Consider the following 26,780-nt stretch of genomic DNA (forward strand, 5'->3'; position numbering starts at 1 on the left):
AATTTCCCGTATCTTCCCGAGGAAATATGGTGAGTACTTTCCCGGTCTTATTGAACGGATTGCTTCAACAGAGCTGAGACTGTCCGTTATAGTATAGTAGTGTCCTGCTGGCCGTCAAGCGACGCTATCCAACGCCCAATAAATGGCTGCTAACTCTGCAATGTATACAGAGCATGGAGAATGGAGGCTATATGAGGCGCTAGCTATTTCGTTAAAAACACCAAATCCGGTTGATTCTTCTATTAGAGACCCGTCGGTAAAGTTACATTTTGTCAGCATCGACGTGTCTATATTTAGCATCGAAAATTTTTGGAATCAAAAGTGGGCGATGCAAATCAGGGATTCCACGAATTTCTTGCTGCATAGACAAATCAAACTGGACAGAAGAGTTGTCGTAGTCTGGGATGATAACACGAGTTGGAGAGTACGAAGAAGGATTTACCTGCATGGACATGAAGACATGGTATACAGACATAAATCTGGTTTGAAAATTTTGCTCTAGGAGCCTTTCAAAATTTACAGTCACCAATGGGTTCACGACTTCACACCTGATGAGCAGGGCTGGTAGCGGTTTGACGATGAAAAAGTAGTGACTTTAGTGACCAAAATTTGAAAAAAAGTGACCAAACAGTGACTTTAAAGACCGAAAAAAGTGACCAAATTGTGACTATGTAGAACGAAAAAAGTAACTTTGAAGAACAAAAAATGTGACCAAATAAGGCTTCCAGAGGGGGGAGGGGTGTTCGAAATTCAAATTTAGATAAAAATAATAACAATACCAAAAATAAAAAAAAATGAAAAGGAAAGGATTTTTCTTACACCGTTTGTCACTCATGTTCAACACACACTAAAAAAATGACTGATAATCAAAATTTTGGAAACATATTACAATGAATGTTTTAAATTTTCGATAAGTCAAGAAAGTAAGAAATAAATTAGTTTCAAAAAAATTTCTTAGCAATTAAAATTTAAAAAATCTGAATTCTAAAAACAATGTCCAATCTTGTACAAAACTTACCATGAATAGATGTTAGGAAAATAAAAATAATTGTTAATTTTTATTCATCTAAATTTGGAATTCTTTTCCTCATTTTCAACTGGAAGTTTAGTGAGAAATTCCGCTGTAATTTTTTTATTTGAACAAAGAATATTTAATCACGATTTAAAATGTGAATTACCGATTACTGAATAAGAAATGAATTTTGAACAGAATTCATTCAATGTTCTATGGTTTAATTTAATATGATAAAAAGAAGAATATATTTATAACTATTTTAAAAGTGCCAGTTACATAAACCCTTTAATAAAGTAAAATCCTCCAGTTATCAAAATTTCATTTTTGAAGCTCAAATAATAACTTCATGTTCAACTACACTGACAAAGAAATGTTAGAAAATGGGTAATTACGTGAATGATAAAAACTGATGAAAAATAATGAGTTCAAAACTTTTGTTATTAATATTAAAAGCACAAATCAAATACAAAGTTAGTTAACACTGCGTATTAAAATTTATTTTTAAAGTTGCTACTTAGAACAATTTTTCAAACTTTTTAGATTAATTTAAAAATCATGATCGATCCGAAAAACATGATTTCATATAAAAAATATTAATAAAAAGTTTTCAAATTTTCAATCGCAGGTTTTAAAGCTTTAAATTACAAGCTCTGAGTATTTTGTCTCTTTTGATTAAAATATTGGTTCCTGAAAGAACAGAAGATTGAAATTACGTTTATTATTAAAAATTTGGAGTTGAAGGCTTATGGTTGAAGAACACGAAAATTCAGAATTTAAAAACAAGGAGACATTTGTTAAAAATATGTCTTAAAAATTTAAAAAGTTTGATTAAAAAAAATCTGGCGAGTTGATTAGAAAATTGAAAAAAAAAAAACTGTACAATAAAATTCGGTAAATTTATTTGAAAATTGAAAAAAAAACAATATGGAAATAAAAAAGATAAGTTTTTAAAAACATTTCAGGAAGAGATTTTTTTTTAAATTATTGATTTGGTAAATAGTGTCCTAAACTAGAATTTTTGTCAAATTCGGCCGAACACATTTAGATTTGGTGATAAAGAGTTTATTACTAGTAAAATCAAACATTGATAGATAACTGATTATGGAAAAATGTCATTACAAGTATTTTTGACATCACAGCAAAAAGTGTAAAAAAACTTGATTTTATTTAAAGCTCATCAATTCATATAAAACTTTTATTTTTAAATTATATGATTTTAATTTGAGTTTTTGTAAAAAAAAGTGCAGAAACTTCTCTAAAGATTTTTAATTATTTTCAAAAGTCATTTCAATAACAAAAGCTGATAGAAATATTGCATACATATTTAGATTCCGGAACCCAAATTAGTTGAAATTATCCTTTAAATTCATCGCACCTAAGAAAAATGTAAATTTTGTGGCCTTGTGTAAATTTTTAAAACCTTTTTTAAGTATTTAGAAGAACAAACAACATAAAATAAAATTGAGTATGAAATTGTTTTTTTAAGAATATTTCATATCAACATATCATTTGTTATGACTCAATCTTAGTTACACTTCTTAATAAAAACCCATTCTAAAGACGAGATAGGGTTTTGTATATCAAGTTTTGAATTCCAATACAATTGATTGAACTAAAAATTAAAATCTACAATCAAAGTTAGTTTCAATTCATGAACGTCAAATAATGTCGAAGATCGAAATGTCTCTAGCCAAGGGTGATTCATGCCGTAATTCCGCCGGAGGCGAAAACAATTTCTGACTGACTGATCAAGTAATTTACCGTTACTACCGTCAATATTAACACGCGCAATTCAAATTACTCTTTCATTGGTTTATTTTCGGTGAAAAAAGTGACTTTTGGTGATAAAAGTGACCATTTTTCGGAAAATAGTAACTTTAGTGACCAAATGATGAAAAAAGTGACTTTTTAGTGACTGACCCAAAAAAAGTGACCAAGTCACTAAAAAGTGACTCGCTACCAGCCCTGGATGAGGAACCGGAGTGATAATAAATTGAATCGATCTTTTAGTGGGAGTATGCCTGCCAAAACTTCAAGACTCATGTTATGCGTTGAGGGCATACAGCCCAAAACGATGCGGAGACAACGATATTGGATACGCTCGAACTTTATGAGATGAGTTTTGGCAGCTGACAGGAAACAGAAGCTACCATACTCCATCACTGAGAGAATAGTTGTTCGATACAATTTTAAAAGGTCTTCTGGATGGGCTCCCCACCAGGTGCCAGTGATTGATCGGAGTAAATTGATTCTCTGTTGGCATTTTCCTTTGAGATACTCAATGTGGGCTCTCCAGGTACACTTGGAATCAAACCAAACCCCAAGATACTTAAAACACCAGTCCCATCTTGCGAATAATCTACGGGAAATCCTGAGTAACTGCCCCAATGAAGAGAAAAAATTATTAGTATTCTTGCGAAACACAAAACTACTCTATCAACTGTAAAATCTAAAAGTGAAACGTTCGGTCTAGGGACGAATGCCTCCTGTGGAGTTAAAATCCCTTTAAAATAAACAAAAAAAAATTAAAGCACCTCGATTGAGTGATCGGTCTGCCTAAGAGTTGAAGCTTAGGTTGAGCAGGTCTATGTTTCTTAGAGAAAACAACCATCTCTATGATTTTGTTTATTATCATTTAAATTTAAAAAATGAACTTATTTTATTTTTAATCGAAGAAAGATGCTGCTGAAGAATTTTCGATCCGTTCTTACATCGGATTTGAATAGAAAACATGTTACAATTATCGAAATACCGGCCATGGGACGGTAAAAAAGGTCGTCCACATTAAAAGTTTAGTATTGTATGCAATAATTTCGTAGGAGGCAGGTAGGAGGGGTTGATACTTGGTATCCAATTTTTGTGTGAATGTCAAGCAAAAGGCGTGCATATAAAGAAATAGAAGATACATGTTTCTGTTGTAATGTTGTGATTTTGCAACCGGTCGAGGATTAAACAACTCTCACATTTATTTTATAAAAAAAACAACCAATCTTTTGGTTTGAATTTCATGTTGAAGGACAAGAAAAAGTGTCGACTTTAAAAACTGTTGAATATTTTTCCCAATATTATCCAAAAAAATCATCGAATTTAATATTCTAAACTCATCTTCACATATTAATGATTGAAAGCGAAACGAAGTTTCTACGAGACCAACTAGTTCTTAATAAACATGAATTTCGTAAGAATGAGAACACGAGACTTTTGTTTAAAATTCATGAAAATCAATCAACGAAGATTCGACATGCTAGTTTTTAGACGTTTTAATCATTGTTTTATAATTTTTCAGTCATAAAATCGTTTGAAATTGCGCTTCCTATCATGAAATCCCTAGCATAACAGACAAAATAATCTTTAAAGACTACTCACTCGAGCAAATGCTGGATTGAATATTTTTGTTTTAATTAATTCATGGCAAAAACAGGATATTTTTCAGATTTCCAAAAAAAAGTAACTTATTTCAATTTTCGTTTCTTTAAAAGTTGTGTTGGCTCCATGTTGCACATTTTTCTAGAATAATTAAAATTTGTAACCCGTTCAACACCGTTATAAACGTTTTTTAATGCAATGTTAGATCGAATAAAAAACTAACAGGTACTCATTTTTTTAACTGAAATATTCAAAGTAAATGTGAGATAATCTACCGAAGGTTATTATTGAGTTTAAAAAACTGTTTTGTATGTTTGTAAAAGAATACAATTAAAATAAGTTCCATTGAGAAACAAAATACCGTTTTCTAGAATTGCATTAGGTGTTTTTTTTCACCCTAGGTATTTATTTGGATTTTTTTCGGGATGTTCAGTTTTTAACAAAATTGAGAGAAATCTTAAAACAATAAATTTTGTTGGGAAAACCAATTAGATGAAACTTAAATTCGACGTATTATTTCTCGACAATCAAAGAACCAAAACTTACCAAATTAAGTGTTTTGATTTTTTTCAAAGCATCTGGATCAGTTTCATAGTATTTATGTTTTAAATTATTTTTCGAAGCCTGGGAGGGATTGCAATACGGGAAATCTCAATTTAAAAAAAAAATGAAACCTAATCAGCAAAGTATAAATTCAAATTCAGTGCATATCGTTCTATCAAGTAATTTAAGAAGATGGAATTGACTTGGAACCTTACGAGAGCTTTTGTAAAGCTTTCCGAAAAGGCCGAATTCACTGTGGCACGAGGACAAAAAATAGAGCGACTATCAATGAAGGCTACTGTTAATCTTGGCTGAAACAGTACAATTTTATATCACGGAAAAGAACTTCGTACGTATTTGCTATTTCTAAATATATTTCCTCATACAATTTATCACGACTCGTGATTCCCAGGAGACCAACAACATTCATTTATTGAGAGCACTAATACACTTAAGGGACCAATAAAAGAACCTATCCTGAAACATAAATTTATGATTTTTTACAAGGAATATGTAAAGTGAATACAGAAAGATTTGCTATGACCATCAACTGAGGCGAGCAATAAAATAAAAGTAATGACTGAAATCAGCTGCGGATGCTTAGTCATAAATACATAACTTACAACTTAAGGAACGAAAGTATTTTTTGCGTACGACATTTGTGATTGATATGCAGCCTTGAAAATTGCGACTTTGAATCACGTTTTCATTTCTGTCTCCACCTCTCTATTCAAAGAACACAGTTTGGCTACTAAGGTCAACTAATAATCAAATATTTACCTTTGTTGTGCAAATACTGCTTGTTGAGGTCAGTTTTCAAATTCTCCGCTGTGTTGACCAGATCGTCTAGCTGTGGTTTCTTGATTTCCAAATCACTCAGTAAATTCTGGAACGAGAATTTTAAAAAGGTCACAAGATCATAAATTGGAAGAAGAGAAAAAAAACACTTGTCCAGTAGTCACCTTTTGCTTGTCGATAGCAGTTAGCACCATTTCCGTATCACCAACAACGACGCAATGTTTCTTCAACATCTCGCGTTCGATCTCTAGCCATTCCATGATTTGTGCCACTGACCGGTCAAAGTTACTCACCAACGTTACCGCAACGGCCTTAGCCTGAGTTTTGGCCGTAAATGCCCCTGGAACGTACGTGTCGGATGCTGAAAGAAAAAAATTACATTGAACAAACGATTATGACATTAGAATTGCAGTTGAAATCTACCTAACGTGTTGGTTTGACCTTCCATTGAGCTAGGATCGCGAGAACGATTTAATGCAGCCAACGCATTAACGACTTCATCACAATGGACTGAAAGTTCTTTGGTAACCTGAAGGAAAACATTTGTTACGTTACTCCAACATGTAGTACTGCAATACTCAAACTGTTACCTTATCCAGTGAATCCATAGTACTTTTCACTTGGCTCGATTGGTTCGCCTTGGATGTCATCTCGATGGCTAGTTTTAGCTCTTCTTGCTTTTTCTGTGGAAAGTACGAAACGAACGAAAATAAAAATAGCTTAGCTACATTGGTTGCCTGCAACAAATGGTTTCCATAATAAAATATCGAGTGCAACACAGTGCCCATAATTCCGTGATGCAAAAATAACCAGTCACTTATTTTTAGTACATCAATTACCTTAGCCGATCGGGATTCATTCAGTTTACAAACAATAACTTAAATTGCAAGTAGCATTAAGCGTTCAGAGCGAGAAAAAAACGTAAATAGATCAAGAGTGCTCACTGCAGCAGAGATCAAGACTACCGCGTCAAAACTCAAAGGAACGCAAAGTAGCGGCGCATGCGTGTCGCAAGCCAAACGCGTGTGAGATGCGCACGTGTCTAGCTGAGTATTGCAATACTTGCAGACTGGTCAGCTCAGAGAAGGTCATTCCTTCATGAAGAACCACTCCAATATTGCTATAACCAGCTCCTTTTCATAACTTTTGTTTCTATCGAAGCCAATTACAGATAACCTGGTGCAACATCTTTTTTTTAAATAAATATTGAGAAAAGTGAATAAGTAACCTACACAATAAATAACAGCAGGTACTATCGGCTTCTGAGAAATATTGGGGACAAAACACTAGCGCCAAAATAATATTGACGAATAAGGCTTTAATTATTAATTCGAAAATTTTAACAGCATGCTTTGGCGTTTTTGTTTATATCTTGTGGAGAAAATTTATTTCGTTATTTGTCAGAGATAGTGTCAGCTGCTGTTTCTACTGTGTAACCAGTGTGAAGCGGAAACAAAAACTTTAAAATGGATGGACCAGCACTCGGACGTTAGAACTGGCAGCTAGCAGGTATGTGAAGCTTTTCACGTGAGCTTTCCCACATAACAATATTATGTTTTACAGGTTTGCCGGAGCAGCATTTCACTTTGTCCCTTCAGTGATAATTCGAATTTGATACAGTTACTGATAAGTAACTAATTGCTGGGCCCTCGAATTGGAAGAAGAGGAATAATAAGAATTACTTCGCTACAAATTGTCCACCCTGCCTGTGAAGGATATCCAGGAACTGCTTAGAGCCCTCCCAACCTTCGAAGAATGTGGCTGAAGCTGATGCCATCAATTTAGACCCTAAAATGAGACGGTAATTTATTAGCTGATAGTTTTTTTTAACGCTTTTGACTATTTTATTTATTTTAGCATGTCAAATTACCGTGTTGAAACACCTGTCCTCGCAAACCAACTGGTACTACTGGTAGGTGCCAGATATCCGAAGGGCTCAACAGAATGTAACTAAGGAAATTTTACTATTTTCGACAATGCCCGACCCTGTCTTCGAATTACTTTTTTTTTTTATCCCGATTGCGGTCGTGAGGAACTTTCACTTCCGCACCTATACCTGCTGCCGCGTGTCGGGGCTGAATCATCTAAAGTCCAGCCAGTGAAGATTTTCTTGATCCATTGTGGGATGAACTGCTTTTTATATAATTTTAAAGTTCAAATATTTAATACCATTTATTTTCGTACAAGAAATAAAATCAATCATTACAAAAATTGTTTTTTTTTTACTTCTCATTTTTCCTACTTTTAAAAGACTACGAGAAACAGCGTTTAAAATAATGGTTTAGGAATAACCATTTTCAAACTTTTCCGCAACAATTCCTTCTAGTTGAAAACCAACTACATCATCTTTTCTCAAGAGAAGTCGAAAAACCGACTTCTGTGGGAGAAAATGTTAACTCGTAAAATGTAAGAAAAAGTGTGTTTCGTTTGTAATATTCAGGTGGATTCGTCGGCCAGACGCAAAACTTATGTGTTTGCAAGCTTGAATGCAAGTTGGAAGCTTGAAGACTTTTTCGCTGGTGGCAGCACTGTAAACAAAAAGTTGATGTCCCAGACTACTTGTTCGAAAAACTATTCAGCCGGGTATCTTGATAGAATAGAATATCTTTGATAACAGTCAACAACATTGATCAACGTTTGCGGCCAAGGGAACGCCAATAAACTAAAAAGTCTGCCAAATAAATATACTGGTTAAATAAAAATTGGCAAATGCTTCAAAAAGCTCTATTTTTTCCGAAATCCAGATCTCGATGTTTTATGCATTTTCAAGTAGTCATTTGACATAAAAATCAAATTTTCGATATCCGTGGTCCAAACAGCCGGTTTAGACCCAAATTCCTACCCGAGCAACCGAACTGGTGATCCATTATACCAGTTTCAACCCAACTTTTTTTAGAGGTGGTATAAGTATTGATCCAAAACTGATGATATTTGGATCCAATTTGACGAAGTTCTAAACTGTTTGACAGTTAATGGAGCACGAGTGAGGGTGCCATTTTTTTCACTGGATTGGATCTAATTTCTTTGGTTCAATTCTTGTATAAATTAGACCCAAGAATAGACCACGAACAAAGGTGCTCTTAGGGGCCCCCTAAATCAACAAAATGTCAGTTTTTGAAATTCGACATGGCGATTTTGGCTGCTACTCTTAATTTATGTATTACAGGGTGGCCACAATTTAATTTTTGATTCCCCGCCTTTTTCCCAACTTTTTCCCGCATAATCTCAAGAAATTCTCAATTAACAAAAATTTTAATTTAGTTTTTTAATTAAATCCAAAATGAATGGCATATTTAACACATTGCGGTCCAAATATCTCGTTTTTTCACTCGCCACGAGTGTGCTATACTTAGAAGCATAACTAAAATGTTATAAATTTAATAATGAAAGTATATTATGCAAAATTAAACACAACACTTTAGGTAACTTAAAGAATATAAGTTTGTAGAATTTGATCCTATGGTTTCAGAGATAAAGCATGCCGAATTTCAGCATTTTTTATGCATTTCAGCATGTGCTAAGAAAATTTCAATTTTTTTAAACTTAAATCACAAAGAGGGTAATTTTTAGAACTTATGTTCAACCATCATGAATTTTATTTATTCCAAAAATCTCTTTCGAATTTTCTTCTCTTTTTGAGATTTTCAAGACGTGAATTCAGTTCAAAAACTGTTTTGATTTCATCGTGTGAATTTAAATAGATCAGAAATAAAATTTTATCCATGGAAACACAATGATATCAAAACTTTCATTTCTTTCATAATTCATTCAAGATATTTTACACCGGACGACATATGGTCGGAATTCGACCAGACCGAACTAAACGCCATCAACATTTTTTTAGAGAAACTTCAGTTGAATGTATAAATCAATCCTTTCAGAAACAATCAGTAGTTTTTAATCCAAGAAAGTCTTCCAAATGAGATTTAAATTGTTGTTGTTTTTTTTTAATTTCCCCATCGCGATGGCGCGAAATCTTGCCAGATTGCCCGGATTTACTCGGATATTTGATACAAAATTTCCGAAAAAGATCCGATCCCGGTTGCCGGATTTCGTTGAAAAATCCCGGATATTGCCCGAATTTATTCGCTTTATTTGCAAAACCAAAAAAAATCTCGAATTGAGTCATTATAATCTTTTATTTTTGTGTCCATAAACCATTTTTTGGAGCAAGTTTCATCTAAATCATCATGAACGATTTTCTGGAAGGCTTAACTACGATTTAAAATCTGTTGGTTTTTTTTTAAGTTTTTTTAGTGACACTTCACCATCATTATGGCATTCGTGTCGAATCTGTTGAAATGTTTCGTTGAAAAAATACCGATTCAAGTGTTTTTTTCTTTCTCGATTTATGTTGGATAATTTCTAGGTTTTGACCAAATTTGCCGGAGATGGCCAGGTTTTTGGTTGAAAATTTTTCCCGGATTTTACCAGGTTTTTAGATAAAATAGAAAGGATTTGCTCGGCCCGGATACGTGCCGGAAAAATTCTGGTAAACTAACCTAAAGTAAACGACGAATCTCTGACTTCACTTTATAAGCAGATATCAACCCATTATCGTAGTTCTAATTTCTAATGCAAGTTCAATTACACATGGATAGCTTGTTATTTCAACTATGTTCGGAATGTTTGGTTAAGACATTCTATTTCTTTAACAAAATAGAAGATACTAGTTAAACGGGATTTTTCATATCAACACTAGTTACCCTTTTGATTGTTTTATTACTTTCGTTTTCATTTGATTTTTTGTAGACCTCCGCAAATGATGTGATTTGGATATCAAAATGGTTTAAAATCGCATGGAAATTCAAACCGAAAAAAATATCTTTCTACGAGCTATTTCTCGGTAGCAACTGGAACTACAATTTTATCATTTTTGAGTTGCTCGGAGTTTCTAGTTTTATTTTTCAGAACACGGTAAGGGTGTTAGTTTCAAAATTTTCAACGTGGAAAGGCTGCTGGAGTAATTAAAATTAATTACGCCGATGACACAACTCTCGCAGTACGCTGAAATATTCGCTTCCCAAATCAAAAGTTTTGGTTTAGATCTACTGTAAGTGCCTTCTTTTTTCGAAAAATCGACCAGATTCACGACCTGACATTTCTATGGACGGAATACAATAGAATATGTCAGATCCTCTAAGTTACTTGGGATGCATTTTATAAGAAATTTGACATGGTCTTGCTACATCCAATAAACGAAAAAACGGGTTACACCATACTTAAACTTTTTGCGCAGTATATCTGGGCAATATTGGGGAACACACCCAACATGCATGATATTTATCCTAAAGACCTGCATCCGATCGATACTAGATTATGGTTGTATTTTTATAACCGATATCACTCAAAAAGACGCACTGGTTTTGGACAAAATGGGCTGCCATTTGTAATTGTTTGGGATCCACTAAAACAACTAACACTAGGAAGTTGTAGTATTGATGCCTTTACAAAACCGACGAAAGATTTTGAGCTGTAGAATTTAAACCAACGCACTTAATCGAGCAATTAAAAAACACAACGAATTCTTCCCAATCAAAACTCTCTGCAACCTTCCATGCTTCTTATTTGGTCCAGAGGTTCCGAAAAAATATATTTCAGTTGATACTGCGTTTGGCAGCATACTAGCGGATGTTGTGAGGGATCCACTGCAGAGGTAGTAACCAACGCAAACTATCTTGGGACTGATGGAGCTGTCAGTCGGGTCAATAGGAAGAGTTTGTGAAAAGTGAAACCACAAATTTTCTAAATGCACTGATAAACTCAATCCTCCGTTAGAATTTGTTTCTTTAAATTTTTCTTGTTTCGGCAAACAATATTCTATTCGTTCGAAATTAGTCAGAATAAGAGTAAGAAAAAATAAAATTACTAACCGTAACTTCCAGGAGGTGCCGGGAGAGCTCATCTTCATTCGCATCGCTGACCTGTTTCGTTATCAGTTCGTTAGCGCAGCTCAATACTTTTTCAACATCGATGAGTGGACTGGTACTTGAATTCGAGCTTGAAATGTTAGAACTGCCAAACACAACGGACGATCTGCAAAGAATGAATGTAATGTGAAAATTTTTACCACGGAGTGCTATGATCAAGAGAAACTTACCCCAGATATGGTGACGTTTCTTGTAACATAGCCAGAATCTTTGCAGATTCGTGCTCGCTGAGCATATTTGCCGCTTCTCGACTGCCACTTTTATTCAACGATACTAACGCTGCGATTGTTGTGTCAAAGTGTACAGACAAATCACGCATCCCCTGGAAATTAAAGAATTGTGTTATATATCATAGGTTTTTGCCGTATTCTAAAGAATCACCTTCTCTAAGTCAGTCATTGTGTGCGATACCATTTCCGAAGGCATCGATTGGGAAGCAACTCCGATCGCCAGTTTGACTTCTTCCTGCCGTTCCTTGATGTCCAGGATACGTTTAGTCAGTTCAACCTCGTTGTCTTTCGTCAGTGGTTTAACCAAAAGATCTCCTATGCGTTTTAGTACTTTGGATGATATTTCTTCCAATTTGATGGCCTTCAACTGATGAAAGTCACGATCACTGAAGGAATGATCGGAATCATTCATGCTGTCAGATAAACCTAGTGACTGGTTCAGTTTGTTGTAGTTCCTGTGAAAAGATTATATTTTATTGATTAAAACCACATAACTCGAGCTGCAATCAAAAGAAAACCAACCGTGAATTCTGAACTTCCTTGAATTTGTCCCGTAGTTGAGTTTGGATATCCATGAGACGTTGTGTCAACAGATTCGACTTGCCATGCGTTTCCAGAATCATTGTGTCGCCCTGAGATATCAGGGTGGCAGCATCCGGTGCGATTGTGAGTTTGAGGTTTTCGATCACGCTGGGATTTTCTTCACAGCTGTCGATCTGTTCGCGCGTTTGCTCCAACTTTTTGATCATGTATTTGGCAGTTTTCTCGAACTCATCCACCCGGTGCTCCAGAGAGGTTAGCTTTTTGTAAGAATCGTAACCGTAAACGATAGAGGAATGCTCCGACTGTGGCGAGGAAAATTGGTTCCCCACCTTGCTCGTGTTTGGGGTTTCGATGCGACTCTGTAAGATGTTCAATTGGCACTTAAGATTGTATTGATAGTAGGTTGGGTTGAATCGCAACTTTTTCGTATTTCAAAACGCCTGAAGTCTTAAAAGTTTCCTTCTTGGTCAAAACGAACGACAGAATTTTGCAGATTTTTGAAAAGAGATCAATTTACTCGGGTTTCGATATGAAGTTTTGTACGGAGAAACGCGAAAATTTATTCAGAGAATTTCACTCTTTTTGAGTTCAATTTTTGCAAAACTACTGCACTGCCGCTATTCGCACGACTGTCTCATATGCAATTTCATCTTTTTTCAGTTTATCTGCAGAAAACCGTTATAATACAGTTAGTTCTTCAATGCAGGATAGAAAGTTGTATAACTTTGTTCCCAACATGTATAAAAAAAACCAAGTCATGTCTGTCCCATATGAAATATACTCGCAAAGCTATCCCATATGTAAATTTTATAGAATGCTTTGAAAACACTCGTCTAATTAACATTAATTTCACATGCTTAGTTTAGCGTAATGAGTAAGTTCCATCAAACAGATTCATTTTTATATAAATTCCATGTGAAAGTTATAATGGGTCATTGAATTAGTTTGTAAAAAATAGAATATAGTCATCTACATAAAAGCCATATTTTCATGTTTTAGCCAAGCTATTACTTAATGCTTGGGCTTTCATAGAAGAACTAAAAATACGCGTAACTAAATAGTAGCACACGCGTAAGTCAAATTCAAATTTACTCATGTAAACGTTATTTAAAACTTCTGCGAAAAATCATGGATGAGTTTTATGCGAAAACAAAGCTTTTTAGACCCCAGGGTTTGATAAATTCAAAAATTACGCCCAATCGACTCACTCTAATGGGACAGCCTTACTGAGAGCGGCAGTGCATCTCAAAATGTCTGGTATCTCCACCCTATTTACATTTCAAGTCTCGCAAATCAATAACTTTCTTGATAAAACTATATTTCTTTTCATGCTCTTTTTATGCTCTGTTTGGGACGCTATAACTATTATCTCGCTACTACAGACCCCGTTCGTTTTTGGCAACATTCGATTTTGGCAACATTCGATTTTGGCAACATCCGATTTTGGCAACATCCGATTTTGGCACATGTGCCAAAATCGAACGGTTTTCGGAAACAACATTACTATTTAGATTTCGTTATAATAGGACCAATTTAATTTAGACAACCACCATAAATACGTTTTTATGTTCTGAAATGGTGATAAAATGCAACAATAAAAACAAAACTTTTTTAAAAAAATTTATAAAGTACGCAAAAATGGCAAAAAGATGAAAAATTCAAAAAGTTAAAAAACAAACTTAAACGAAAAACTGGAAATGACAAAAAACAACTAAAAAATGATGAAGAACGACAAAAAAAGCAAATAAGACAAATGAAAACAAACATTATGAACAAACCAAGAAAAGTGTAAAATGCATCAAAAACATGATGAAAAAAAAATAAAAAATGACTAAAAATTGTCGGAAATTGACCAAAACTAACTTGTTTGATAATAATAATAGTTGTTTTGTAAGAATAACTGAAAAAAAGTTGAGAGAAAAAAACCGTTCGATTTTGGCAACATTCGAATTTGGCAACACAAAATGTACGGGCATGTTGCCAAAATCGAACGGGGTCTGTATTGCCCGATTTGCAGTTTTCGGCAAAGTTGAAGCCAGAGAATTTTCCAGTAAGCTTCATTTGTTGGAATTTCATTTGCATCGCGTGAGACTAAAATATTTAAAAAATAATAATAATAATAATTAAACAGTGACATTCTCTGACCAAATTTGCCCTTTTTTAAAATCTGTCGTTCGTTTCGACCAAAAAAAGGAATTTTTTAGACTTATTAAAGCGTTTTGAAATCCGAAAACAGTTACAATTCAACCCTCACTAATGGATTGTGTTTTTGGTGTTAGGTGATTACTAGCTAACTTCTTTCCGATATGTTAAGCTTCGAGATATCCCTTTGGGAAATTGCTTAAAAAGCTCAAACTTTGGTTTTGTCCAAACGTGCTCAACATTTTATTTCTTATAATAAAGAAAATTAAGAAGTTTTTGAGTTTCAATACAAATGCATGAATGTTGATAGGTTTATTTAAAAATGAAACATACTCTACAAAAAAGCCTAAATGAACAAAAGAAAGCACCTTTCAAAATACTGATACAAAAGCAAAGAATACCAGAATGTTTCTACGCCATGAAATTATGTATTAGTATTCTCAGCAACTAAACCGAGTTCCACAATTGAGTTTTTAAGATTATCATAATTAAAATACTGAAAATAAACATGTTTTGAGAGTCATAAAAACCAGACAAAGTTTCCAACAATTTTTTTTTTAAATCGATGTTTCAGTTAGTGCGTTCTGCAGAGAAACAAAAATAATGTACCTTTATTAACACTTTGAACTTTAAACGATGATTACGCCTTATAATATTGTTTTTTTCGCAAATTTAACGACAGGACTATTTTTATTTTTAAAATGCGAATATTTTTGCGTTTTTATATTTTTTTTATGTGTTGCTGTTTCCGAATAACGCATGTGGTATTAGACTGAGTCGATTTGGGGTCATTTTGGAATTTCTCAAACCTTGGGGCCTAAAAAGCTTTGTATTGGTCTAAAACTCATCCATGATTTTTTGCAAAATTTTTAAGTAACGTTTACATGAGTAAATTTGAACTTTTGGGTTTGTATGGGAAAATTGAATATTTTGTACTGAAAAATCAACATCACTTTTGTTTGGTCTGTGGAACCGAGCCAGCTTATGGTTTTTGTGCCAATTTATAAAATTCCTAAAGGAAATTTTCCGCTGAACAACTTTGTCGAAAACCGTAACTTCGTATCTTATTAGGAAAAAAAAGTTATTAGCTGTTTAACAGGGGTATGTCTTTTCGCACTGATAAACAATAAATTTAATTGACATCCCTGCAGAGTGCCTAGCGAGGTATTGCGTGACTACTTTCCATGGAACACTTAACGAGGCTCAAGCAGTGATGTCAATTGAATTTATTATTAATCAATGCGAAAAGACATAACCCTGTTAAACAGCTAATAACTTTTTTTCCTAATAATATACGAAGTTACGGTCTTCTTCAAAGTTGTTCAGCGGAAAATTTCCTTTAGGAATTTTATAAATTGGCATAAAAACCATAAGCTGGCTCGGTTTCACAGACGATACAAAAGTGATGTTGATTTTTCATTACAAAATATTCAATTTTCCCATACAAACCCAAAAGTTCAAATTTACTCATGTAAACGTTACTTAAAAATTTTGTAAAAAATCATGGATGAATTTTGGACCAATACGAAGCTTTTTAGATCCCAGGGTTTGAGAAATTCCAAAATGACCCCAAATCGACTCAGTCTAATGTGGTATACCTATTCATACCGCGAGCGGTCAAATGACGGCAAACACCGTTTTTGCTAAAACTCCGTTGTTTCTTAACCGATTGCTACTAAATTTATAGTTTTTAAAAGCTTATAATTCAAATATGTCTCTCAAACAGTTTTCAGCTACAATCAATAACTTCAAAGTTATTTAAAGTTTAATAATTTTTTTTATGAAAAAACTTGCTTCAGGAAAAGGGCTGTAAATCAGTCATTAAGTGCTCGAAAAAAATTTCAATTAATGCCTAAGAAAGCTGAAGTTAGAAGCTGTATGCTGAACATACGGAATAGTTTTTTCAATTTTTTTTAAGATCATGGCTACAAAAAATGTAAAAAAGTTGTGTAAAAGCCGTACTTTTCAATGAATCAACCGCCAAAGCTTTTTCTGTTACAGTATAAAATTTTCTAAAAATTGAATTGAAAAGTTGACGTAACTTGTCACATTTTGGCATCTTTAGATTTTCAAAATACGAAATACATAATTGATGACGACTTTTCAAAGGTAGCTATTTTTTGAACTTTTTATAAATTTTGATCTTCTGAGACAATTCCTACACCTAAATCCAGCTTTGCACTGGATTTTGAGTATGTTAACGTTGGGTTTAGGCAATAAAACTATATGCAAAAGAAAGAGAATTTCATACCGGTTCTAGTGATCTAACTGCATTGGCGGTACAATGCTTGACAAATATATGATAAATAAAACAGTGAAGTAGTTTCTGAATTTTGAAAAGTCAGCTCAAATTCTTGCTTGGCAGACGGGCGCAGTGGGTGGTAATATCTCAATGCTATTTTGCACACGAAGACGGGTGAAAGGAAACGAAAAAACAAACAAGCATTAGCGCAAATTTCCTGGTTTAACTTTCAGAAATATATTTATTATATTTTTGTCTAGCATCGCATTATTGTCTCAGAAAATCCAAATTGATAAAAAGTTCAAAAAACAACCACTTTTGAAAAGTCGTCATAAATTATGTGTTTCGTATTTTAAAAATCTAAAGATGCCAAAATGTGAAAAATTACGTAAACTTTCCAATTCAATTTTTAAAATTTTTCTGCTGTAACAGGAACAGCTTTGGCGGTTGATTCATTGAAAAGTACGGCTTTTACACAACCTTTTTACATTTTTTGTGCATACATCATTTGTGCATTGCAATATACAGCTTCTAACTTCAGCTTTCTCAGGCACTAAGTGAATTTTTTTTTTCGACCACTTAATAACTAATTTATAGCCTTTTTTCCTGAAGCATGTTTTTCATAAATTTTTTTTTTGAACTTCAAATAACTTTGAAGTTATTGATTATAGCTGAAAATTGTTTGAGAAACATATTTGAGTCACGTTATAAGCTTTTCAAAACTATAAATTTAGTAGAAATCGGTTGAGAAACATGACAGTATTAGCGAAAATGGTGTTTGCCGTCATTTGACCGCTCGCGGTATGAATAGGTATATACAAAGTGTCGGTATGTTTAGTGTTAAACTAAGTCATTTTTTTCATTTTCAAGTTTACCATAGTTGCTAATAAAGCTTGCATTTTGATGTGTTATTTTATGATATTTGCTTTAAAAAAATGGCACTGTTTTATGAGCATTTAAAAAGTCGTTTTGAAAATTTGCAAATAATCATGTGCTTTCAAGTCACAAAAATGAACCAATTATGGACATTTTCGAAAAATCTGAAGACCCCTGCGCATTATACTCCATTATCGTATAATTCTTGTATCCTTATTGACATCAATATCAATCAATAATTTTAATTAAAATTTTTTGGCAGATGTAATTTTGCTTCATAATCTAATTTTTAACACAAAGAAGGTTCAAGTTCAACATTCAAGTAGATTTTCTGTTTTAAGAAATTGAGATCGATTTTTCGAAAACGGAATTTATTTACTGGTTATGCAGGAAATTGCAGCGTAATAATTGCTTTCGAGGTAATCGAATACACTAATATATAACTAAAACTTATTTACGTTTTAATCAGTATATTCCAAAATAAACTTCGTATAAAAGTGTATTCCAGTAACAAACACTAGTTTTTCAATAATCGAAGAAGTACAAAATTTGTCTTAAGTATTTGATATGACTTAAAGTAGAGAAAAAAAAGCAAAGTCGCTGTGGACGGATATCGAAATGATAAGACAGGTATTGTTCAGCTTTACGATCTAAAAAGTAATAAACCAGCATTTATTGGGCAAAGCTTTGCAGGCAGGGTTGCCATCATTATTTTTCAAAATTCAAGGACCTGAGAAATAAAAATCAGGATACATTGTTTAACGGAAATTTCGGTCGAAGTGACGACCTTTTTTTGGAAGTCAATTCCACATTTTGATGTCCACCAATAAATATCTTTAATGCGGTTCCGTACTACCTATTTTCCACCATATCCACAAAAATCAGGAAAAATCAGGCTTATTTCTAAAAATCAGGGTAAACGGTTATCAGGTTAGTCATATCCTAAAAAATCAGGCACATTAAAAACCCTGATTACAAGGCTTTACGTTTCCTTTTTTAGTATTTTTTCTTTCCTTTTTTACTCTTCATCGATCACATGCTTAAGTAATTTGTTAACATTCTGGTTTAGCTGTGACATTATGCTGGAGCAAGTGATTTTCACAAATATGAATGATTAACTAATCGAAATGAATAAATTTACATCACAGCCGGTAAACCCCATAAGAAGTATAAATTGTAATACCGTGTCGCTATCGGAGTCGGTTGCCATTTCCATAGAGTATCGTGGAATGTCTTCATCTTCAGAAAATATCAGCGGTTCGTCATAGTTTTCTTTGTCAGAGTTGTAAAAGCTGTCGCGCTCATCGGCCAAAAGGTCTACCAAGTTCGCTCGCATCTTGAGAAGTGTAGGTTTGGGAGGATCCCTGTCGATTTTGCGAACCGATTTCGGTGAGAACGAAATTCGCTGTTTGGTAATCTTCAGCATGTTCGAAACTTTTGGAGCCTGTTCAAACGCTTCCAATGGTTTAGTTTGTGTCGAAGGGACCACTTTTTGACCTTCGCGAGAATTATTTGTTATTTTTTTAGTGTCTAGCTTTGGCGAAGGGCAGCTTGTGTCTGTATCGGATGAAGCGTCTACAATGTGGACAGTTTCAACCTGCTGCGGCTCGAAGGATTTGCAGGTTTCCAAAATATTAATAGTATCCACAACTTGTCCCTGGTGAGCGTCATTCCATTGTGGTAAATATACAGACATTTTAGGACTCACATTGGTTTCTTTTATTTCAACAACCGAACATTCGTTACTCTGTTGGATGTTCGAGAGTTCTTCGTGCACGTGTTCTGTCGTTTCGTTGTTTGATATATTAGAAAATAATGAGCTGCTCTCTGCCAGCCGAAAAGTGGCGGGTAGAACATCTGGTAATATATTTGTCTGGTGCGCGTTCTGTACTGGTTCGTGTTCTGTAAGTTGTTGGTGCATGTTAGGCTGTCGATCGGTTTGTGGTGCAGTACTGGGTGTTTTCGCTCGTCTTTGGCGGACTGTATCGCTAACGTTTACAAACTCGGAAAAACTTCCTTCTTCCGTCGGGGTGCTACTGTCTTTCAGTGCTTCCTGCAACGTTTCATTCATACAAACAAATCTTAGCAAACTTTACACTAACCATGCCTAATGTATTCCATTAGATTAGGGTAAATCATTAATGGTAAAACCATCGTCAAAAACCCATTTTGAATACTTCTATGTACAAAAAGATGTTTCAGAAAATATACATTTTTATTTGTAATACACTTCCAAAATGTTGAATACACATTCACCGGTGCAAAAAATGTATTTACAATATTATTACCTTTGACAAATAATTTTGGCATGGTTACGTATCACGATCATTTCATGTACCGGAACTCGAAATCATTTCTTAACGTCATTCAAACTGGGTTTGACGCTTTTAATTAGTCAGCAGAAAAATAAAAAAAAAGAATAGCACCCTTAAGAATAACATGCAATGACTCACATACAAATATATGTACAATTCAACTGATTTACAATCACACAATAGAGGGAAACCTTACTCGTTAATGATCATTGATTAGACTGGAATGTTTTTTTTTACACTTTTATTGAGTAAAGATTCAAATTACAACCCACGATGATTATAAACTCAGGTACATTTGAACCTCCTCTTAGTCTTCAAGAGAATCGACCGATCGAAAACAAACATTTCCGATGTATGTAAAAACTATCCTTCACACAATTAATGTTATCCTTATAAACAAGCCACCTAAAGAAATAGCCCTCTTATCATTCATTAAAAGTGTAGATTTGTGGAATAAAATTAAATTGACTAATAAATAGACACGAATGCCAAAAAGTTGGTGAAATGCCCTTAATAATCATACAACTATTGTAAGAATTAAACTCATTTCAGCGTGGCCGATCGTGGATAAATGAGAGAATCGTTGTTTTTGATGTTTCCAAACAAGCTTTATATTGGTAGAGATTCCTATCAATATGGGACCTTTATGCGAATAGAGACAGTATAGCTAACTTTTGAGACTCCATCTCAGGGGATTCGAGTGCTAAATCGTCCATTCATAATAATTAATAGTAATTAATAGTAGACACATACATATATCCATTGAGGCATATTTTTAAAACTCTGAATGTATATCTATGTTTAAATTTCCATCCAACCAAGAACAATGAAACACCGAGTTCCTATTAAGCACCCACGGAATAACCTTTTGAAATTGTGACGATCACCAAACTATATAAAAACGATCATAAAATAACTAGTTCCGTGAGGGATGCGTCCAGATATGAAAATCCTTAAGATTAAAAAAAGGCATTTATGCAACATTAAACCAAACTTAAGCATTAGAAGCGCGTTATGAATGAGAAACTCCATACCAAATATAACAAATGTGAATGAATATTAAATCAAAACAAATACCTGAACGATTTGTGAAACTTTCTCTAGGAGAACCTCCACCTCGGCGTCACTGTTCGACTCAACCTTTCTGAGGTCTTTTTCCATAGTACTGAAAAAAAGAATAAAAGTATTCATGAGTTCATGATTACCTAAGCTTCTTTTCCGAACAACACTTACCGTAAAACGTCGATTCCAACTGTCTCGGTGTTTTGCAATGTATGCTGCATATAGTTCAGTTTCTTCTTTACATCCATGCTACGAATATTCTTGAACTGCTTTTCTGCTTCGTCTATTCGAGCTTTGAGATCCTCCAGGTATAACGGATCGCATATCTTTTTATATTCGTTGTATAGTTCCAGACAAGCGACTACCTTCTCATTGACCATCCGTTCTTCCTCTTCGGTCGACTGTTTGACGTCGGTGTTTTCAGCTATCCAATTATCAATGATCGATAAATTTTCCTCCAATGTTCGCATTAACTTAAGCATGTTTTCCAAGGAAATTTTCGCTTGCGTCACTGTTTCACCCAACGAATTATACAAATGTTTCAGTGTATCAATCCGTTGTCCCAGCTTCTGAGGATTTTTTGTGGATTTATCATCACACACCTTACGCCCGGTGCGTATCACCTGTTCTATCTCGCCCTTTACTTCCGATAAAATACGATACATTTTCAAGCAATGCTGGAACTGATCCTGCAGATGTGATGGACCGGCCGACGAAGGATCCAGAATGATCGCACTCTTTTCGACATTACGCAATTCTGCCAAAGCGTGGTTTAGTTTCGTTTCAAAAGCAGCCTGTGGTGAAGTTAGCCGATTGAGCTTTTGCAAACACGCCTTATACTGATCCTGGAGCAACTTCACTTGATCATGGTAACGATTTGCTGCCTCCAACTTGCCTTCTTTTTTATAATGATCTACTTTCTTTGTCATTTCGACCAGAACCTTTTCGTGGTGATCGAATTCTTCCTGTAGCTTCTGAAAATCGTGCGGCACATCTTCGATGGTGGTATCATTTTCAATAAATTCATTCAAGATTCCATCAATCCGAATAATCCACTGCTGTAAGCATGATACTTGACTTTCAGAAGACTGTGCTTCTCGTACTGCCAATTCTAGTTTAACTGTGCGCTGTTTTGCCTGAAAGTCCGAACAAAATTGGAGTTAAAATTGGTGTCTACCATTTTATCTAGGGAATCGCTTGAGTAATTAGATAAAAAAAGCGTTAAAGTGTAAGTAAAGTAAGGTTTTTTACGCGCTAAAATGTACCGCTTAAAAAACACGTAAATTCCCGAAAACCGAGACATGAAACAAGAGACTTGAAACCGGAGACATGACACATGAGACCTGAAACCTGAGACAAAAGACCTGAGACATGAGACTTGAGACATGAGACATGAAACCTGAGACATAAGTCATGAGACATGAGACATGATAAATGAGACCTGAGAAATGAGACACGGAACATGAGACAAGTCTTATGTCTCTTGTTTCAGGTCTCATGTCTCAGGTCTCATGTCTGAAGTCTCATGTCTCAAGTTTCATGTCTCTTACCTCAGATCGTAGGTCTCAGGTCTCCGGTGTCTCATGTGTAATGTCTCATGTTTCAGGTCGCAAGTCCCATGTCTCTTGTCTCAGGTCTCATGTATCATGTCACAGGTCTCGTGTCTCATGTCTCATGTATCAGGTCTCATGTATCATGTCACAGGTCTCGTGTCTCATGTCTCATGTATCATGTCTCAGATCTTATGTCTCATGTCTCATGTCTCAGGTCTCAGGTCTCAAGTCTCAGATCTCAGATCTCAGGTCTCCAGTCACATGTATCTTGTCTCAGATTCTTCCAGTTCCAAAAAAAATATCTAAGTTTTGTCCTTTAAAAACTCGTAAAAAAAACCACGTGAATTCCCGAAAACCGCGTAAAAAAGCCGTGTAAAAAACCGCGTAAAAAAACCTTACTGTACTTTGATCACTCACCAAGTCTTGTAAACTTTCCCAACGCTCGTTGACTTGACGCATATCGCTTTCGATAGACGACACCATGAATTCCAAATTGCACAGTTCTTTTCCAATCGAACCGATTTTGTCAAATCTGACCTGAGGATGGTTGCGAATATAGTTTTCAATATCCTGAAAATAATTAAAGGATTAATGACAAACATTGAACCGAATCGATTGAATTTACTCACATCAAGTTCTTCGGAGATTTCCTCCGCATCGGCAGCACTTTCCGGACTTTTTCGCAGTATCTTTTCCAATTTGTCTAGATAGCCGGTCTCTGCAACGATCAGTGTCTTAAATTCACCCATCTGGCTTGATATATGCTCCAAAATAGCTGTACGGGTGTATACGAGCGAAGTGACTTCATTCCAACGGGCATTTAGCTTGGTGAACTTTTTCGCCATATACGATACTTTGTGTTCGGTTTTTGTTTGAATCAGCTCATCGATCTGAATCAGTATTTCGTTACCGGATTCGTTCAGCTCACGAAATTTAAGTGTTTGCTGTTCGCAAGTTTCCTTAAGAGACTGAAATTTGGATTTTATCTGGTACAACTCGTTTAGGCTGCCAATCTCAGAATTTAAATTTTTAGGAGTATTCATTTCCAGGTCATTGAGCCACAGTTCTGTTTCGTGAACACGTGATAGAATACTTTCCGTGATGGACTTTGTTTGCGCTAACTTTTCCACATTTTTCATGTACAAGTCGTTTATTGACTTATGTTTTTCAGATAGGCTCTGAACTTTGGAGGCCAACAACTGTCGTGCACTGCTTTCGCTATTTTCAACAATCATTTCGGAAAAATTTCGCACACTTATTATATCAATGTCAAGTTTCTTAAGGTCCACCACATATTGTTCATACTCAACGGTTTTCTTTTGAAGTGTTTTGATCTCACCCAGTATGAACACATCGTTCAAAAGATTATTTTCTATTTGACCAAGGCCTTTTATTATATTATCGTGTTCTAAGTTGAAGTGGTTTAAATTTTCAATAGCGATATTCTGCTGGATGATATTGTCATTAATATTCTGAGAGAGATTAGGCCATATTGACACCAATGCACTGAACCTACTATCGTTGGAAATTTTTGGTAGAATTTCAGTGCAACCAGCATCAATCAATTGATTGTAAATGGATTTAAGGTTGTGCATCCGGTCTAAATTGGTCTGCATACAGCTGTGATCTCCATGAACAATTGGCAAATGTTCTATTTGATCTACCAAATCTTGCATTTGCTGAATACTTTCACTGTGTTCTTTGTAGCCACCTTTGTCTATGATAAGCCGGCCGATGGCATTTTTCATATCGTTCCAACTTTCAACAAACTGATCAAAATCCTTTTTCCAAACATGCCATTCATCCCCAGTGTTAGAACAAACAACTTGACGATTCTCTTCGATTTCGTCTGAGAAGGAATTCATATCTGATAGTCTTTTATCTAAATCTACCACGGTCATTGTTGCCGAATTTTGATGATACCAATCACGTGTATCGGCTAGAATAAGTTTGAAACCCGTAAGGCTTCTACTGAACTTGTCTTTTACGACTTGTAACTGAAGTTCTTTACTAAGATCATATAAGCGTGCTTTAAGTGTTTTTTGATGCTCTTTAGTTTCAATTAGCTGACTGTGTTCAATTTCCAAATCCACATTTGGCAAAGATTTACATTGATCGTACATAGTTTGTGCTTTCCCAAAATCTTGTTTTCGTTTCTCTAGAGTCGCTTCTACTTTTTCTAACACTGCTAGCCGCTGTTTCAAATCTAGCTTTTCTAAACTATTCAATTGATCCACACAATCGTTTAATGCACTTCTCATTTCATACATAAATTCATTCAATTGTACCACAGGTTCCGGCTGCTCTAGTTTCCTTTTCTTTTCAGACTGGGGAGAATATTCATTATTATCAAATGGCTCATTATAAAGCTCATGTTTATCTGTCTCAGATTTGATATCGCCGTTCAGTTTTACCTGGAAATCTTCCCAGGATTCTGGTTTTATTAAATTACTTTCTACCCCATCGGTTTCTGATGAAATTTGGAAACCCATATTCTCGACACGGGCCTCTTGGGCTTCCAGTATTTGACTCAGCGCATCACACATGTCGCCTAAATACTCCACTTTAGTTAATATATTCAACGACGAGTATCCCTCATCGCTCAATGACTGGGCTATGTTTTCTAAGTCTTGTAAATAACTGGTAAGTACTTTGATGTCATGCTTACAGTACTGTAAACATTTGATGCGTTCCATCATCGCTCCCATTTCAACTGATTCATTTGTTTCCATTTTCTTAAGATCGTGCTTCCGGGATTCTATCCAGCGGCATATAATTCGATATTGTTCCGAAAGGTTGGTCCAACGTTGGCTCAAAGTCTGTAACTTTTCCCAACGGGTTGCAATCCATTTGATTAAATGCGACCATCGTTCTTCCAAAGCCGATAATTTATCTTCCAAATCGGCAAAGTTGTCCGAATCAATTATTATCACTAAATTACTGAGACTATCGACTAGTATTTCCTGTGCTTCCATATCTGCTTGCAATATTTTGTGCTGTTCGAGTTGTCTCTTCAACTCCACTGGTGTGGGTCCGATGTCATTCATCCGGGAAATCCTATCCTCGGTTAAGGTTAAGAACTTTTTAAGCTCATCAACTTTTTCCATCTGCAAACTTGCTAGTTTTTTGTGAATCTTAGTTTGTCGCTCTAAGGCATTTACTCTTAAAATTTCCCATCGTTCGTTCAATAAAAACAGTTGCTGTTTGATTTCATTTTGACCTTCTAAATCCAAGCCATGCGTACCAGGGTTAGCCTGGGATTCGCTAATTAATCGCGATCCTTCGTCCAGCGCACCGCACACAAATGATTGATAATCAGACAATTTTGCCATAAATTCTTCATGCTCGTGAAACTGTACCTTCGCCTCTGCTAAATTTTTAGCTTCTGCCATTTCCTTGGAAAATATTTCTTCTGCCTCTAACAGCATGGTTAGCACTTCCTCAACTGCCGATTGATAACCACTGAATTCAACGGAGAAATTGGTTGCAGTTGAGACAGGTCGTGAGTTTGATGGCTCCCAATAGAAGGAATCTGTTTTCTCTGGAATTACAACGGATTCAGCCAGTTTCAGATTCGAACTTACTGCCTCAGTATGCTCGATCCTTTGAACAATCGGTTTTGTTTGAGATAGTAATTTAACCTTGTTCTCACGATTGAAATTTCGCAAATCATCAATAGATTTGGCTAAGGAAATTTCTTCGAGGTGCGTTAAGTTTCCGGGATGTGCCGAATCTTCATCAGCACATGGCTCTGTGATGTCAGCATTGTTATTTCGGCTATCTTCATCAGTTTGCTCTTGCATTTCTTTCTCGGTGAGCAGTTGAATTTCCTCCGTACTATCTACGTGATGGGCCAAATGTTGTACGCTTTCAGCCTGCTGTAGGTCCAGTTTACGCGAATCTATGGCATTGTACAGGCACATTACGTACATAAGGATGGATTTTTTGTCCGGTTTGTTGGTATTGACATCTTCGGGGTCCAGAAGCTGCTCGATGCTCAGATGCCGGTAGGCCATATCGAATGCCATACGGAGCCGAGCGATCGGGTGCATTCGTAAAGCCGTTGGCAGATCGAAGGTATCAATGGCCTCGGCCAAAACTGCCAAAAATGCCGACCCATCCGACCAACTGGTTGAAAAATCATTGATCTAAAAATGGTGATCAA

General features: G+C 35.1%; 1 protein-coding gene and 1 long non-coding RNA gene across 8 annotated transcripts in view; one reads left to right on the forward strand and one right to left on the reverse strand.

Moving 5' to 3' along the window:
• Nucleotides 1-26,780, reverse strand: part of LOC129746498 (dystrophin, isoforms A/C/F/G/H) — a 170,860-nt gene that overhangs the window by 111,189 nt on the left and 32,891 nt on the right. For 5 of the 6 annotated variants that reach the window (XR_008737308.1, XM_055740170.1, XM_055740171.1 and 2 more), the window contains exons 4-16: nucleotides 23,245-26,763; nucleotides 23,033-23,185; nucleotides 21,234-22,198; nucleotides 21,078-21,165; nucleotides 18,869-19,738; nucleotides 12,405-12,784; nucleotides 12,034-12,337; nucleotides 11,823-11,974; nucleotides 11,596-11,758; nucleotides 6,313-6,405; nucleotides 6,146-6,251; nucleotides 5,887-6,083; nucleotides 5,705-5,810 (exon numbers count right to left, since the gene is read on the reverse strand). Coding sequence is in view for 5 of the 6 variants with exons in the window: in XM_055740170.1 (XP_055596145.1) it covers nucleotides 5,705-5,810; nucleotides 5,887-6,083; nucleotides 6,146-6,251; nucleotides 6,313-6,405; nucleotides 11,596-11,758; nucleotides 11,823-11,974; nucleotides 12,034-12,337; nucleotides 12,405-12,784; nucleotides 18,869-19,738; nucleotides 21,078-21,165; nucleotides 21,234-22,198; nucleotides 23,033-23,185; nucleotides 23,245-26,763 (7,096 nt within the window). In the remaining variant the exon portion in view is untranslated. The remainder of the gene's footprint in view (nucleotides 1-5,704; nucleotides 5,811-5,886; nucleotides 6,084-6,145; nucleotides 6,252-6,312; nucleotides 6,406-11,595; nucleotides 11,759-11,822; nucleotides 11,975-12,033; nucleotides 12,338-12,404; nucleotides 12,785-18,868; nucleotides 19,739-21,077; nucleotides 21,166-21,233; nucleotides 22,199-23,032; nucleotides 23,186-23,244; nucleotides 26,764-26,780) is intronic. The other variant, XM_055740172.1, reaches the window with a different exon arrangement.
• Nucleotides 6,318-7,842, forward strand: LOC129746500 (uncharacterized). 2 transcript variants are annotated; one of them, XR_008737310.1, is made up of 4 exons: nucleotides 6,318-6,971; nucleotides 7,127-7,231; nucleotides 7,286-7,523; nucleotides 7,580-7,842. It is a non-coding gene; the product is annotated as an uncharacterized LOC129746500 (long non-coding RNA). The 2 variants fall into 2 exon arrangements; XR_008737309.1 differs by having other exon boundaries at nucleotides 6,318-7,231.

Source organism: Uranotaenia lowii, chromosome 2 (genome assembly GCF_029784155.1).
Source record: "Uranotaenia lowii strain MFRU-FL chromosome 2, ASM2978415v1, whole genome shotgun sequence".
NCBI lineage: Eukaryota > Metazoa > Arthropoda > Insecta > Diptera > Culicidae > Uranotaenia > Uranotaenia lowii.